This window comes from Pleurodeles waltl, chromosome 9 (genome assembly GCF_031143425.1).
Source record: "Pleurodeles waltl isolate 20211129_DDA chromosome 9, aPleWal1.hap1.20221129, whole genome shotgun sequence".
In the NCBI taxonomy this organism is placed as follows: domain Eukaryota; kingdom Metazoa; phylum Chordata; class Amphibia; order Caudata; family Salamandridae; genus Pleurodeles; species Pleurodeles waltl.
In genome coordinates, this window is record NC_090448.1 from 166,693,183 (window position 1) to 166,711,202 (window position 18,020).

General features: G+C 41.8%; 1 protein-coding gene across 1 annotated transcript in view; it reads left to right on the plus strand.

Moving 5' to 3' along the window:
• The window catches only part of ADAMTS9 (ADAM metallopeptidase with thrombospondin type 1 motif 9), a 704,469-nt gene that overhangs the window by 250,192 nt on the left and 436,257 nt on the right, over positions 1-18,020 (plus strand). Inside the window, exons 20-21 of the mRNA XM_069206502.1 lie at positions 12,627-12,837; positions 15,455-15,619. Coding sequence (XP_069062603.1) covers positions 12,627-12,837; positions 15,455-15,619 — 376 coding nt within the window. The remainder of the gene's footprint in view (positions 1-12,626; positions 12,838-15,454; positions 15,620-18,020) is intronic.

Sequence of the window (18,020 nt, forward strand, 5' to 3'; positions counted from 1 at the left end):
GAAAATTGAACTAACACTACTCAGTAGCATGACCAAATAGGCTGTCACTCCTCCCACCACCCCCCCCCCATGATGGATGGTGAACTCCCGTTCAGCCATTTGGTCACTGCATACTCTCCCTTCCCCACCACTCCAAGAAAGACATCACAGAATAGGCTCCACCTTTAGATACCATATAACTCAGGTGGCACTCTTATGAGAAATAGAGTTTACAGGCCCAGGTGTTAAGCTTCAAATAGCAGAACTCGCCCACCATAATTTAGTCGCTTCAGCATTAGAAAGCAACAGTTTCATTACATAGATCTTTCAAATGCTTTGTTGTCATAAACAGCAGGTCTAGTTTGTGACAAAGAACCTGTTAGATTTGATGTCATAGCGCACACCTTACACTCAGAATATATATACTTTATACATTTGCTACTCTAATTGCAGAGTTATACCTAAGGTACAAAGTTTATAATATGACGACCAGAGGAGCTGTCCCTCAGTTTACACTGCTCCTTTTGACTGTTTTTTTTAAAACAAATAATTAGCCAAATGCGCTGCTCAGGATGACAAAGAGAGTCGGGAAGGAGCAATGATCTCCATATAGTGAGTGACTGATTGCACAGACCGCAGAATTAATCAGCTGCGGCCGCAGTACATGCTGAAATTGTATAGTGATTTTAGAAACAAGACATAGTGCAGCGTAGGCTTTCAAAGATATATTACTATTGTAAATAAAAGTAAACTTTATCAAACTATTTCCTGCAAATGCAGCGAAAAGCAAAGCTGGCGTCAGGCTCGGCCTGACGGTATTACACTTCACTTGTAAATAGACCAAAGTGCCAAAACAAAGTATCTTTCTTTCTTACTGATATAACTTACTGATTTGACTACCTAAACTGGAAGAGGGCCATGTTCAATAACCTTGCACGCACAGTCCACCTTCATTTCTTGAGCCTGTGATAGTGAAAGTAAGTTTTGTTGTGAAATGCAATTGAGTGCCACATCATAATAAAATGAAAAAAGAACAATTTCTCAGCTGGAACTCCATTCATTTAAAGGCAACAGTGACACTGCTAATTACTTACAGACGACGTACTTCTGTCAATTTATCACAGGATGCGTGTACTCTTGTATGCCCTTGAGTACAATTTTCATACAGATGGCCAGAAAAATATAATTTGATTTGGATAAATTGTGGTCGTTTCACAAAAATATTTATATGAAGTAATACTGCAGGAATACTCTTACATAATTTGCATGCACAAACGTGACAGAGTACCTGTTCACCAAACAGATGGTCGCTTTAGGGACCTATCATGAGTCATGCAGAACAGAAAGAGCAAATTAAAAATGCGTTAAAGTAGTTCTGCTCATTATTAGTTGTTAGATTTTTCCACAGCTAGTTTTTTCAGGTGTGGAAGACCCCGATTAATTTTTTCAGCCAGTAACACTGTCCATAAAAAACTGCCCTGAGCGTTTTCTGGAGCAGCCAGGCATGGGGGAAGTGTGGGAGGGGTCACTGGACCCTTTAGAATACCAGTTACAGACCCCAACTTCATTAGACTGGTATGAGCAAATAGGAGGTGCCAGTCGGCTGGACACCTCTCCGGATACTGGCTTACTCTCTCAACTCACCGTTGCTGCGGAGGAGGGAGCATCTTATGCAATAGTGGTGAAGAGGGCAGCGGAGATCCTTGGCCTCACATTTCCCTCTGGGGTGGTTAAGACTAACTTCTTGACTGAAGTGCTTCGGCCTGGGGCTTCCTCATCCGAACCCCTGTTGTCCTTTAATGAAGCAATGACTGATGTCCTGCTGGGAGCTTGGTCCAAGCCCAGCACAGGGGCTCCTGTGAACAGGACAATTGCCCTCTGACAATGCTGTACCCTGGGTGATCCTAGTTTCCTCATTCAACACCCCACCCCTGAGAGCCTGGTAATCCAAGCCTCAACTTCCCCAGGCGCATTCCCTGACGCTCCCCTGGAAACGGAATTGAAGATGTTGGATAGTGTAGGCAAGAAAGTGTTGTCTTTCACCAGTCTAGCATTGCGGTCGGTGAACATCACATGTCTGTTGGGCCGTTATTCCCATCCCTTGTGGGATATGATTGGGCAAATGCTGCCACAGGTCCTGGAGGAGGCCCGGGCCATCCTCTCCCAAGCAGTAAAAGACGGGAGATGTGCAGCGAAGTTCACCATTAGATATGGTTTGAACACGACTGACTCACTGGGCAGTGCGGTTTCCTCAACAGCGTCCTTGAGGTGCCACACCTGGCTGAGAACATCCGGTTTTTTGGGTGATGTCCAGGCCAACCTCATGGACATACCCTTCAATGGGACTCATCTCTTCAGAGTAAAGGTGGACTTCACACTGGAGCGCTTAAGGGACTCGTGGGCTGTGGCTAAGTACCTGGGGCTCTCAGTGACACCTCGCCCCCAAGTCTGCCTTTCCCCCCTTTCATGGCTATGGAAGGGGCGAACACTGGGCCAGCCCTATGCCAGCCACCGTCCTGCACAGGTTCCCAAGCTGTGTAAGGACATGGGCGTGGTGTATTCAGAACCTGTGTTTCTAATAGCCAGAAGTCGTCCACCACCAACTCCCCCAGCAGCTGCAGCCTCCAAGCCCTCCTAGTTTGGTTCTGCAAGACCATGGGTGCCCGGTTGGAGGGAGAATCCAACATCATCTCCGCCACATGCTGCCCATTACATCGGACAAATGTGTCTTGCAGATCATTCGGAGGGGCTACTCTCTCCCTTTCCAATCTTTCCTTCCCCTAATACCGCCAGCACAAGAACGGCTAGCAGATGATCATCTGTCTTTGCTCCAAGAGGAAGTTACAGCTCTCTTGACCAAGGGAGCTATAAAGAGGGTTGCAATTTCAGAAGTAGAGATTGGTTGTTATTCCTGCTACTTTCTGATTCCCAAGAAGAACAAGGGTCTTCGACCTATTCTAGAGCTACAAACCGTCAATCTCTTCTTAAAAAAGGAGAAGTTGAAGATGATAACTTTGGCTCAGGTCTTGTCTGTTCTAGACCAAGTTGGTAGCGTTAGACTTGCAGGATGCGTTTTTTCACATCCCAATCCTTGCTGCTCTCAGACATAACCTGCGGTTCAAGGTTGGCCACAAGCACCTTCAGTTCTCAGTGCTCCCTTTTTGCTTTACCAACGTCCTTCGGGTGTTCACCAAGGTGTGGCGGTGGTCACAGCTCATCTGCACAGGTCAGGGATTTCAGTCTTCCCATACCTCGATGACTGACTGTTGAAGGCGGGCTCGACCCAGGCTGTTGTCTCCCACCTTCAGACTATGGCGGAACCTCCTGCATTCGCTACGGTTCACTATAAAGGTGCTGAAGTCACACCTGATACCTTCTCAGACTCCCCCCTTTAATCAGAGCAGTTCTGGACTCAATGCAGTTTCAGGCTTATCCTCCCAGGCAGCGAGTCCAGGATATTGAGGCTATGACACCAATGTTTCAGCCTCTGTCCTGGATTTTGGTGAGAATGACTCTGAGACTGCTGGACCTTATGACCTCCTGCATCCTGCTGGTGAAACATGCTAGATGGAGTAGGTGGGCTTTGCAGTTGGACCTGAAGTTCCAGTGGACGCAGCATGAGGGGTATCTCTCCGACATGGCCCAGATCTCAGGGGGAACTACAAAATACCTGCAGTTGTAGCTGATGAATTGCGATTGGGTCAAAGGCAGACTCCTCTACCTTCCCCAAACAGATCTGGCGGTTGTGTGTTACTCCTGGGATGGAGCAGCAATCTGGGAGGGGTGGAGATCAGATGACTCTCCTCGCCAGCAGAATTTGGACTCCACATCAACTTGCTGGAGCTCTGTGCGATCTGGCTAGCTTTGAAAGCATTTTTTACCTCTGTTAAGTAGATGTTAGTGCAGGTGTTCACGGACAACACAGCCGCCATGTGGTACTGCAACAAGCAGGGCGGAGTGGGGTTGTGGACACTTTGTCAAGAGGCCCTCCGTCTCTGGACATGGCAGGAACTGAAGGGCATAACCCTGGTGCTCCAACACACAGCAGGTTCTCTGAACACCAGAGCAGACAAACTCAGCTGTCGATGCCTAGTGGATCAAAAGTGGCATCTCCATTCTAAGGTGACACAGGGTCTCTTTCAGCAGTGGAGAGAACCTTTGATAGATCTGTTTGCCTCCGAAGGGGACACGCATTATCCACGGTTTTGCACATTGAAGTTTCCAAGGTGGCTATCGCTCTGAGACACTTTTCGTCTCCAGTGGAGTTTAGGCCTCCTGGATGCCTTTCTGCTCATAACACTTCTGACCAGAGTTCTCAAGAAGATCAGGAATGAGCAGGCAAATGTTATCCTTGTGGCTCCATACTGGGCACAGAGAGTCTGGTATCCTGAGCTTCTGGAAATGAGCATCTATCCTCCAAACAGGCGGCCCCTTCAGGAGGATCTTCTGTCGCAACAACAGGGGAGGGTTCTGCACCCGAACCTGTCAACTCTCTGCCTCCTTGCATGGAGATTAAGCGTTGACAGATATCTTTTGGTCTTCCTCCTGAAGTCTATAACAGTATCTTGGCAGCCAAGTGTTCCTCCACAGTATATGCCTGCAGATGGCAAAAATGTGTAAATTATTGAAGAGAAAAGTCTAGCAACCCTATGTCTGCCTCTCTTTCTGATATTCTTCTCTTCATTCGTACCCTTGCCCAGCAGGGCTCTGCTCTGGGCACTCGTAAGGGTTATCTCTCTGCTCTGTCCTCCTTCCTCCTGCCTGACCAACCCTCTTTATTTAAGTCCCCAATAAATAGGCTTCTCGAAGGGCCAGTACATATGTTTATCCCTAAGCCCTTTATAATGCCTCAGTGGGATGTTAATTCAGTTCTCATATACCTCATATGTGCTCCCTTCAAGCCATTTCACAATTCTCCCTTCCTGCTGCTCACCATCAAGACAGCCTTTCTAGTGGCAATAACATCTGCCCCAAGGTTGAGTGAGCTGCAGGCTTTATCATGCAAGCCTCCCTGTCTCACTGTGTTCCCCGACAAAGTAGTGCTTCGCACCCGGGCCTCTTTCCTCCTGAAAGTGGTGACCCATTCCATTTGGGACAATCTGTCATCCTGACCACTTTCTACACTCCTCCACATTCCTGAAAAGAAGAGGAGCGTATCCACTCTCTGGATGCAAAAAGAACTTTGTCATTCTACCTTGACAGTACAAAAGAGCTCTGGATGGACGACCATCTCTTCGTGGGCTATTTAGGAGCTAAAAAAAGACGGGCAGTACAGAAATGAACAATTTCATGCTGGGTCATTCTCTGTATCAAGATCTGCTATGTCCAGGCTAATAAGCAGACTCCTGAGGGTTTACAGGTCCATTCCACCAGAGGGAAAGCGGCAACCACGGCATTAGCTCGAGGAGTCCCAGTCCTGGACTTCTGCCAGGCAGCAGCGTGGGTGTCCCTGCACTTTTTTGCCAAACACTATTGCCTGGACAGTCAGGTCCACAGGGACTGGCATTTTGCCTTTTCAGTCCTGCAGAAAATGTGTCCACAGTCCACTGCCAGGAGGAAATAGCTTGGGTATCTGTTCAAAGGTGAGGAATCTGCAGCCCGATTTCTATCTGATGAACAAGATACTTACCTTCGGTAACACATTATCTGGTAGAGACTATATCTAACTGTGGATTCCTTACACCCACCCATGCCTTTCCGCTCTGCATACAGATTTGTAGAGTTAGGGTTGATCCCTTTCAGGGCCCTAGTTTGGACACACATTCGTCATTCCTGGCGTGGAAAGTGGTGAAAAGTTATTGATGTCCGCGAGCCTGGGTGGCGCATATATAGGTGACTGCAATGCAACTTCCGGTGCCAACAACGCTGCTGATGCCACGTAGAACATAAATCAGTCACCTCACTGCGTGCAGGGGTACTGCCCACGCAAAAGTTTATGGATCCAGTCTGACACTTGGGAAATTCAAAGGTAAGGATTCTGCAGCTAGATATAGTTTTAACGATATAATGTATTTGCGAAGGCAAGTAGCGTGTTTAACAAGGAGAAAAATATAGTTTTTCCCCTTGCAAGAAAAATGCTTCTCCTTCACTCCACTACTCCCTCCCACCCAACACCTTCATTCCTCTTTCAACACAGAAACTGCAGCATATATTTACCACTTACTTATTGTATGCATTAAGCCCCATGTAATTAGGAATGCCAAGTGGTTTTACAGAAAAAAAAATGGAACCACCTGGTATTTAACTCATAATTGCATGGTACTGGGCAGATTTACCACATGGTAATAGTACATTTGCTTTTATATTTACAGTATGGTCAATCAGAAACTCATAATTGGGACTTTAGCTTCTGATGGATCATCATGTTTCTGTCAGCCATGCCAATGCTGGTTGGTGTTAAGTGCAGCTTCTCTACCCTATCTAGAACACATAATCTCAAACACTTTTTTCACTTTGAGACCTTTGTAAAACGCCTGGTGGTCCTGAAAAGGAAAGAAAAACAAATGACCAGTCATGCCCTGGGAGAAGACTCCCAGGTTATCGGAGTTAAAATTTGTAATGCCCGTTTTGGGCATTTGTTTTTGTAAAACAAAAAAGGTTGTTGAATAGCTGCATGAAACATGGCTCTCAGTAAACTTTGAATGCTGTGGTGGCAGCTCCTTTCAATGCATTGAAGATCTGAGATTACTGTGGGTGGTAGTCTGCCTGGGCAGATGCACTTCCCGAGGACCACATGCAGAACCTTAAATAAGGGCCTGTGCTGTTTGCTGGTTCAACCCAGTTTAAATCAAAGTATCTGGAGGTCATTGATAATGTATGTGCAGTCTCCTGGAAATGTGCAAATTTACCTACTGGTCTGTGGATGATCTTTGCATGTAGGGATTTGGATATTCCCCAGATGAATCTCACTGTGAAAATATCAAAGCCGGCATTTGGATCTGCCGTAATCCATCCACTGATTTTTCAACGCTGTTTTTTCAAAAAGGTTGATTGTGCAGGTGGGTTATTTCGTCTCGTAACCCATGTTTGACATCAAACTATTATTCAGTGGTCTCTGGCCATAAAACAATAATCTTGTCTGAATAGCACCTGTTTGACCTTATTTTATTAATGGCGGATCTCACACTGAGCAACCCTCTCTTCCCTCACCTACAATCGGCCATTTCATAAGGAGAAAGCACCAAGCTCCAGATTTGCCAATTTGCAGAAACCAAAATGGTCTGGATCAATGATTAACTTCTGTATTGTAAGATTCATTGATGTCTACACCTCCACTCTTCCATGATTAGCTAACACCTCCTTACTTGCTTATCAACCGTTCTCCCTCAAGGTACATTTAGGAGGCTCTTATGAGAATTGAGGGTAAGTTTGAGTTGACTTGGCCATATTACTAGCCTCTTTCAAGTCCTCAACTGTTTCATCTATTATGGTTACTCATTAAAAGTGGAAATGGTATGTTTGCTTGTTTCTGAATCCATTTTATCTGGCATACACTCTACTTCTTTGTCTGCATCATTCTAGAAGATGATACAGTGCATACCTACCCAGTTATTCAAATCCTCCAGCCTCTTACCCGAGCCATGCGTCATATGTATGTGTTCAGTGGGATCTGAGAGAGAAGGGACAGTGTAACAAGGTTAAAATGACATCACTGTGCAACGCACTCAAATTGACATAATGAGATCAGTGCTCCTACCTGTGATTCTATTGAGACATATTGAACCTCTGGCAGTCCCAGCTTTCACACCTTGGACCTTGGATACTAGAATATTGATGCAAGAAAATCATCGGACATAATGATAGTGTCTTGTTGTTTATCCATCCTTCTTTACCAATGACCAATCAGTATCAGGCCCTACCCTCCTCCTCAGTTAATAATTAACATTATGCACCTAGGCAAAAAGGGAAGGGGGTTGTATGCAGTAATTTTGCGGGTGTTACAACTGATGATACTATCATAGGGTCCCCAATTGATTCCATAGGCTCTAGTGGGAAGGTCATATAACAAGCCCCGCCTATAGAGGATGGTTATAAGGTATTTGTTACCCTAAATAATTTTCCTGAATAAATAATTTTCCTGAATCTAGAGATGAGGCCAGGGCTAAAGGCATTCAACAGGATGGGCATTTGAGTCTTGTTACATGGAATGTGAGAGGATTATTAAATAAGATAGGGTCCAAGGACTGGTAAAACTAAAGATCTATACATTATTTGTATTCAAGAAGTATGGCCTGTATCTCCACTATATTTACAAGCTTTCTCATCCCATTTCACATCACAAGCGGGAGAGCAAAAGGGAGATTGCAGATCCTTATTTCCAACAACCTTCTTGTTAAGTGAAAGAAATCAGATTCAGTGGACCAGTCAGGCCACTTACTGTGGTTATCCTATTGGGGGTTGAGACATGGTGTTTATCAACTTTTAAAATAACATCTTTGACTCCACTGGTTTCAGAGTTGCACACACCATTGATCTGCGTTTAGGAAAGTTTGTAAAAACTATAAACACTTGCTATGTGTTTCTATATGTAGGTGATTTTCATATACAAAACATGCCCTTTACCAGCTGCAGGGGTGTGTGGATTCACAGATCAGAAAGTTGAGGGTATGGTACATTTTCACCACAACGATTATGGAGAGGCCTTGAATACAGTACTCTTAAGCCATGATCTTGATTTGCTGAGGGGTAGCTGTGGTTATAATGGGAAGCCTATTCCAACATTTACGGGGAGGGCCAAGACTTTCATTATTGACTATGTGCTGGTGTCCTCATCAGCGAAGGGGTTGTGGGGCTCATCTTATATCTTGCAGACCACAGTGAGTGACCATGAGCCTATTATAGTCCCCTTTACATTTTAGCGTTCGAGGCAGGCAGTTAATGCCCAAATAAATGATATAGAACTCCATTAGCTGAATGGGGTACAGATTAAGTGGGTTGGCATTAATCACCAAGGTATTTTGAAGGAAATAGTGATGGGGAATTGGGTGGAACCGCGTCTTTGCCTTCAGGAAGAAGTCTCCCCAGTAGTACTGATAAACTCTTTTGACTATATTGTTGGTTATATTAAGGTACTTTTGACACAACAAATGAAGGGCACGCAGAGTAGGAGGAAGAGAGGTTGTTTTGATAAGGTTCATGATGATTTATATGGGGAACTAAAGGAAGTCCTTCACAAGCCCCCTCGGGACTCTGTAGTTATTAAGTTATTGCGAGTTAAATACAAGGAGGCAGTAAAATCCAGGAAAAAGGTACTTCAGGAACTAGCAAGGAACAAGTTGGCCCTGGCTGTGGAAGTCCATGATGTTACATTATTTTGGGAAAGAGTTAATGCCCCTTTTTTGGCTAGTAAGGTGACCCTGGAGCCTGGTATGACTGTTGCAAGTGCTGCTTGGGTGAATCACTACTTTCAGATTTTTAAGCAAGTTTCTAGGGTTAGTGATCGAGAGGATGATGTTTTTATGTAGGATCTCCCTCACCTGAACATCTCTTTTTAAATCTGCCCCCATTTGTAGGGCCCGGTTCTACCCAGGGTTTTTAATGCTGAAATTGCAAGTAAAATAGCTTCTTCCTGGGCCTCCTCAAAAATTGTTCTGGTTTGTAAAAAGGGAGCTAAGTCAGACCCTTAAAATTATCGGCCAATACCACTTATTGATTCCTCAGATAAGCTGGTTAGCTGGATTCTACTGAGAAGGTTGGAGGAGTGCATTCAGAAGTGTAATGTCCTATCTCTGGCACAATTTGGTTTTAGGAAGGGTCTGGGGATTATTGAGCAGTGTATAAATTTAAATTTATTAATCAGAAAGTATACTAGGGCCAAATCAGGTACCTTGTATTTATGTTTTGTGGATCTTAGTAGTGCCCTTGGCCTTATGGAGCATGATATTCTTTGGTCAATTCTAGTTGACCTTAGTGCTCCAAGGGAGATTGTTTTTTTAGCCCAGCTTTATGGTAATTTATCATTCAGGGTACGTTATAAAGCCGCAGGAGAGAGGGGGATTTGTCAAGGTTGTGTTCTAGCTCCAGTATTGTTCTCTTTGTTTATAAATGGAGTTGACAATTTTTGGCATCTCTTACAGGTTCCTGTTCCCAGGGCAGCGAATCGGCCTATGTTACTATATGCCGATAACGCTGTCCTCCGGTGCAGGACCCCATTGGGATTACAGACTCTAATGAGAACTTTTGCTTATCTTATTACATTGAGGGGAATGGAAATAAATAAAACTAAAACATACACTATGGTCTGTGGGAAAAAAGTGAATAGGTGTAAAACCTTTTATATCGCTTATACTCCAATTAGTAATGTAAAATCTTTTAGTTATCTGGGAGTTATGTTCTCTAGTAATGGGTCCTGGGAACAGCAGATTTTAACAACCAAAGCTAAAATGAGTCGATATTTAAATGGAATTTTTAGATTTTCTAGCAAACTTGGAAGTTGCCCTATAAAAGAGATGGTCGAAATATATGAGTCTAGAGTGGTGACAATGGCTTCTTATGGGGTGTGTCTTGGGCATTCCCCCTACAAGTAGAGGAAAATATTTTTTTGTTTACCTACCTCTGCATCAACATGGTTTATTCATCAGGAAGCAGGGCTACAGATTTTAGAGGATGTGTTCCTGGTAACACCTCTGTTACCGTGGCATAGCACTTGGACCAGAGAGGAAACTAGTTTTACTAAAATGATTATTCACGATTGTTCAAAACTGGATCATGCTTTTAGGATTCGTTGGGTCGTATATACTGATTTTGTTTTTAAGGGAACATTCAAAATGTCTGTTATTGAGTACCCCCAACAAGTACTTTCTCTTAGTAAAAAAAAGGATAAAAGAGTGTTTTCTTTACAACAGAGACTGGAAAGAAGGAGGGAGATTGAAATGTATAAAGGGTCAGTTTCCCTCTATATGTCCCTGGAATTAGAAGAAGGTTGTAAAAGTTATCTACAGTTACCAATCTGCAACATCGTTTTGTATTACCAAGATGAGGATTAGGTACGGTGCACCACTTAGTTGCATTCCCTAAGATAAAATGGTGCCCTCCTGAAGCAATGGCCTGCCCATGTGATGAAATCAGTAAAAAATCCACTTTGCACTTTATGTTGTTTTGAAAATGTTATAGGTGTTTTAGGTGTTTTTATCTTAAACCTTTATTTATTGCGCTAAATATAAATTCCTATCAAGGTGCTATGAAATTTCTGCTTGCATTAAATGACCTGCATTTGTGTTTTCATGTAGCAATTTATATTTAAAAGTGTATATATGAGACGAAAAGTATTATGATCTAATAGGGTAGGATGTAATGGACATTGTCTGGTAATTGATGGCTTTGGATTGATCTTTATTTATTTTTAATTAGGTATATTTATTTTTATGTTTCCAATTTTGTGTGGTGTATGTTTTGTGATATTTTAGTTTTATTTGTACTTTGATGGCTGTAAGCATATAGGCCGAATAAAGTTATGAAACTGTGTCTTAAATATTCCTTAGAAAATAGTGCCAAACTGGAGTTACTAACTGAAAATATGTTACCAATTGGACGGTACTTATGTAAATAATAATATATGTCAAAAATATTTCTGTAGACGATATTCTGACAAAGAACCGTGGAAAAGCCCTTTTGTCTTGATTTTCTTGTTAGTCATTTTGCCTTATGTAGTTGACTTTCACTTGCATTACTTCTACTCAAGTTTTAATTGCCCAGCTGTTATCTTTACAATATTCTTTTTTAATGTGCATCAGTACCTTCTGAAACTGTGTTTAATAAAGTGTGGTTATATTCTTGTCTCATGAAACAACTTTTGTGAAAATAATCAAAGTGAACTGCGTGGCTGGTATAACTCGCAGTTATGATTGCAGTATGACACTGGTGTTCAGTGCTTTAAATGGAAAAATAGAAGTGCAGGTACTCTGTACCAGAGTACCTGCTTGTTTCTGAGAAGTGCCGGTACTCTCCAATTAAAAGTATTACGTTTTTCGTGAGATATGCTGGTACTCTCCCTCTCAAAATAAAAAAGTGCCGGTACTCAGTACCGGAGAGTACCGGCCCATTTAAAGCACTGCTGGTGTTGTGTTTTTATGGATGGCCACTTGTGAATCCCTCAACTTTTGCTGGTGCAAAAACTGCTCCGATTAAATAGTGTTAACCCACAACGGCGATTTTACCTCGGGGTGGTTTTGTGTCCCTTTTGAGATTGCAAATTTGGAATGGCAAATAACATGCGGTTTTACTGCATTGCACAATTACATGCTTTTACTTTTTCCAACGTGAATTCCCCACGCAATTGTCTCTATGTAAGGACTGGATAGTTTTGTGCATGAAAATACCATAGGTCTGAGTTCAAATTTTGCTTAACTCAGAGCCTGAAATCACCAAGAGCAGTATTTGCACCTATTCTTAGAATGTTGCGGGTCCCAGTATAAGCTATTTGCTGAATGATTGTTATAAATAAAATGTATGTCAGCTTTATTAACTTCAGGCAATTTCCACGTTTAACGCCAATAAATAGTGTTTAGAACTGTGTTTTCGTATGACTTACTATGTACATTTATAGACTGCACAGATAGAAATTAACAGGATCCTCATCATTTTTGTCATCCTCAGACAAGCATTTATTTCCTTATGTTGAACAAGTATTCTTTCTTTATTGCATATAGGTGGCATGTTGCGCGAAAGAGTGAATGTACTGCACAGTGTGGTTTGGGTTACAGAACTTTGGATATCTACTGTGCAAAGTACATAAGGTCGGAAGGTAAAACAGAAAAAGTTGATGACCGATTTTGCAATGGTCAGACCAAGCCAAGTACTAGAGAGAAGTGTTCTGGAGACTGTAACATTGGAGGCTGGCGATATTCACCATGGTCAGAAGTAAGTTATGTTTATCGCTCCAAAAATTACTTTGTCCAAGCGTTTTTATGTATCACAAACACCTGATTCTGAAGGATAGATTTTCCCAAGTTTCCTCCACTTACGAATGTCATTCAGTTTGCAGACTGGGTCCAGGAGTTGTTTTCCCCCAGCCATAGCTCTCCCCCACCGCCAGGTAGCGTCAGACAAATCCAATCACAACTCTTTATCCGCTGAGCGTGATGAAATCTCGCTTTATACTGCTTTGTCTGGCACACTGGTGTCAGTTCACGTTATTCAATACCTCATCAATACGAGTCTGTAGCTATTCTTGTGTGTTTTTTTTTACTAACAATATTTATCAGGGAATTCAACAACCAAATGGTCAAACGTCTTTTCTGATGGTCTTGAAAACTCTGAATTGAAGGTATTTTCCACACAAAATAAATACCCCACCGTGGGTAATGGTATTTACCAGATGTGGTAAATGCCCCAACTCATCAACACAAACTTGTAATGAGGACCTACATGTTACTTTAACAATTCTTGATGCATAGCACAATACAGATGCTGATGGTGGATTATCTATTAGTTCACTTCTTACTATGTTCTTTGATGCAATAAACAAAATTGTATTTTCTCAAACAAGTCAGTTATTTAAAATAGTTTTTGTGTTTTTTTCCTTCGGATATGTGTGGAATAGGCCTATTTATCACAACAGATTTCAAAACTGTTTATCTATAACCAAGTTTGTTTATTTACAAAATTATTCCACACCAGATTCAGAGGTATTTAACTTTTTTGATGACTTTAATGCAGAATTCCATGAAGATATTGTTGGTTTGCTCTCTGAGAGTGAAATGTGGTTTGCCTGTACCATGTATGACTTTTCTTTTTTTTTTTTTACACAAATGCAGACCTCGTATTAAAATAAAAAGGTTTTATAAGATGCGGACAAGGGGATGATCCAAGCATAAAATGTCCACGAGAGAACATTATGTGAAATTGAATAGAGAGAGTTTGAGGTCTAGAACTACAGATGATATTTGTATCTTCTATTTTATTTGAATCTTTTTTTAGTAAATATCACTCAGGAAGCTTCTCTAATTTCTCCATTATCTTAATTACTTCATTGAGAATGTCTTTGCTGCAGATTTAATGTTTATATCCCATGGGATGTTTTGAAACTTCTGATGTACTTAGCTAACTCAAGGTATTTGGTTGTCAGGCTGTGAATGACCTATGGACATATACATGTAAAAAAACCTGCATTCCAAAATTGAAGTCAGTCTGCATATGTTTTTTTAGGAGGATGAGTCTCACATTTTAAAACTGGATAATTAACCATTGTGAATATGTTTAGCCTCCTTTTTGTACTTAGTTATGCTTTAGGCCCTGATGAAGCAGAATTAGAAGTTGTGAAACATGTTGGCCCATTTCCTGCTTGATTTAAACATGAAATTTGTTGCAGAGACATTCTCAATAAAGCAATTAAGATAATTGAGAAATTGGAGAAGCTTCCTGAGTGGTATCCACTACAAATGACGGTTCAAATCAAATATAAGATACATTGTATCATCTGTAGCTCTAGACCTCAAACTCTGTCTGTTTATGGTTCTTAGAGGGTCGATCCTGAGGGAAAGGTATGACCTTACATTTTGAGGTCCAAATTGTCTGAAAAATAGAGCCTCTTCTTTTCTCAATTCGTTTTCACACAATTATGTGAAAGTGCTTACAGCAAAATTTATAGAAATTTCATGACTTTTGCATACTGTGAATTTTAGAAATGTCATGAATTTTGTCAGTATTGTTCTAATTTCACGTAGGCCACTAAGAGGGAATGGCATTACAGATGGATACTGAATACCTCCTGACCTGAATAATTATTCAGTTTCAATATTTGGACTGGCATCACTGTCATTAAAATAAGTTTTGCATTGTTTGTCTCAAATCCCAAATTACAGGGAACCCTGCCATTAATTTAGACATGCCTTTGTAGGTGGCTCCTTTAGGAACAGTCTGACTACCTGTAAAGTTAAGACCAAATCCTAATAGATAGAACTTCCTGAAGAAAAGTTTATTATCTATCCAATAGAGACCAAGATGAAGATACAGTATCTGAATAAACCAAAAGCTGAACACATTTAAACTTAATTTGGTCTTTTGTCATCAAACATACACTAAAGTTTATCCATTTCATAGACATGAATCACATACTTTGGCAGTGGAAAGTGTGATCACTTTTTAGTATGGTACTGTTAACAGAGCTAGAACTAAAGTATTCTTATGGGCAAAGAGTCCATCGGTGACCCAGCTGCAGATGTAATTGGTATAAAAAATTGTTAAGAATCCGGCAAGTTAACTAAGATTGTTTGAAAGTATAGCAATAGGTAAACGCCAGAAAATTGCTTTAATCAAAGGTCATATACAGCTTACCATTGCATTTAACTCAGCTGGTCAGACACATCCACCATTATAAGCCTTATAACAATCTTCATGATGTTTGAGTGATGTCTTTGTTGTCTCACGTACAACATGCTCGTAGGCACATTTGGTTTTATCAGGAAAAATGAACCATAATATGTTCTTTAACTGGATGAGTTACTTATGAAAATGCATATTTTTATATTTCTACAAGTGTTCCAAAAGTTGTGGTAGCGGCTCACGGAGAAGAGAAGCAATCTGCATGAATTCTTTGAATGACGTCCTAGATGACAGCAAATGCAGCCTTCAGGAGAGGCTAACAGTTCAACGCTGTAGTGATTTTTTGTGCCCACAGTGGAAAACGGGCGATTGGTCCGAAGTAAGTACGAAAGAACATGATCATATTTAAAAAATCAAATCAAAAGGTAAGCGAGAATATGTATTTTCAATGGGAACTGCTATTCCTTTCCTGTTTCCCTCCCATTTGAATTTCCACTACATCTATTTCAAATCAGTTGTGTTTTTATTAGGGGACTTACACTTAATGAACTAGGGGCCAGATGTCCGACCCCACTTTTTGTGACTCGCAATTCCAAGCCGCAAAACCTTATGTACAACAGTGTACTTTACACTGTTTGCGATTCGCAATGGGGTCGCAAATGACCTACCTCATGAACATTCATATGGTAGGTCACAATTTGCGACCCTATTGGGAATGGCCGCCCTCACAGGGATGGTGGCCTGCCGGAGACAGCAGACAACCATATCTGTGACTGCTTTTAAATAAAGCAGTTTTTTAAAAAAATGCAGCCCGTTTTCCTTAAAGGAAAACGAGATGCATTTCAAAAACAAAAATGAAATTTTTTTTTCTTCATTTTTTCAGAGCAGGCAGTAGTCCATGGGACCACTGCGGACCACTGCCTGCTCTGAAAAAATATTGTTGCTACTATTCACAAAAAGGGAAGGGGTCCCATGGAGACCCCTTCCCATTTGCGAATGGGTTAGCACCAGTTTGAAACTGGTGCTAACTGCGATTGTTTTGTGACCGCATTCACGGTCACAAAACAATGCTATATCGCGCTGCGACTCGCAATTAGGAAGGGAACGCCCCTTCCTAATTGTGACTCGCAAACCTATTTTGAGATTCAGTAAATAGATTACCGAATTGCAAAATAGGGTCTGTACCAAAATATTTTTTTCCTGTTACAAATGGTCCGATTCTGCAAATCGGGCCATTTGTGACAGGAAAAATGGTACGTACATGTGCCCCTAGGTATAGATCAGTGTTTCTCAAACTTTATAGAACAAAAACCCACTTTTCAGAAAGACAAGCTTTTGCATACTTTTAATGGGCATGCGGAGGGACTATTTTTTAATGTAACTAAACCATTGTGTGGTAGCGTATTGTCATTTACAGACAGTATATTCTCCATTGAAATTGCCACTAACTTTGCACAAACACAGTTCTACTGATACAACTATAAAGCACTCAAATGATAATGTGTCAAAAGCACCTTTCTGTGCATATTTATCATTTGTGGATCATCGAGTAAAGTTTTGCTTTGATCCTATTAAAATTTCTGTTTTCAGAACACTTCAGAATTACCAAAAATGTGTTTCATTGCTGCTTTCCTAACTGCTGGATACCTAAAGGTCATGTACAGGTTTTAACATTTTGTTGTATGTTGCAAAAACAGGACACCCTACAGCCTTTCTGTTAGAAATTGGGTTGGTGGTTGACTGGGGTGTGAGCCCTGATCAAGCAGCAACCACAAACTTTATCTGGATAAGTGTCAGGCAAACCCTAAACTAACCTGTGTTCGCCCTCGGTAGCTTGGCACAGAGAAGTCAGGTTCAACGTAGAGGGAATGTGTAAAGTGGTTATGAAACTCTTCAAACAGTAAAGTAATTAAACGCCACACAAATATATTCCACACCAGGTTAGCAAAACCTATCTTAATTTAATAAATAAAATAAAAATAGAAATGACAAAAATCCAATAGGTAGAACTTGAGTTGTGAATTTTTAAAGAATAAACTATAAAATAACTCTTAGAAGCAAGAAGTGCTAACCTGGGATATCTGGTTACGCCGGACCATGACAAAGTATAAAGTTCAGGTGGTCCAGAGTGGAGTGCGGGCCAGCTACAGTGACCCAGTTAGGTCCACTGAACCAAAGCACCTCAAATTCTGACTGCAGAGCGGTGCGTGGGTCCGGGAAACAGATGCATCACATAGCTGAGGCGATGCGTTAGTTCCGAGAGGCGGTGAGGCTATGGTGGAAGGTAAAACTTTACACTGTGGTGGTTCCAAAGGCAATGCATTGGTCCAAAGATGCAGTGATGCGAATCTGTTGGTCAGTTCCGACCCAATCTTTAGTGGTGATGGGTAGGTTCTGCTCCATATAGCAGCGGTCATGCATGGGTTCTGCTACCACAGCCGTAGATGCATTGGTTCAGCGGGAGCATACACTTTAGGCTCACTTCCAAGGGCCCAGAACTGGGGTGGCACCACTTGGCAGGGAAGACTCACTGATGTCAGAGTCCAGGAGCAGGGTGGGTAGAAGTCTTTTATGTCCCTGAGACTTTGGATCAGGAGGCACTTTGGGTTCAAGTGATGTAGGTCCAGTCCTTCTCACCCAGGCAAGAGAGAGCAGCAGGCAGCAGGGCAGCACAACAAGTCAGCAGTCCCACAGATCTTCTTGGCAGAATCTTCAGAGGTTCAGAGGTGTACTGAGTTGATAGTGTCAGAAGTCCAGTACTTATACCAGTTAGGCATTTG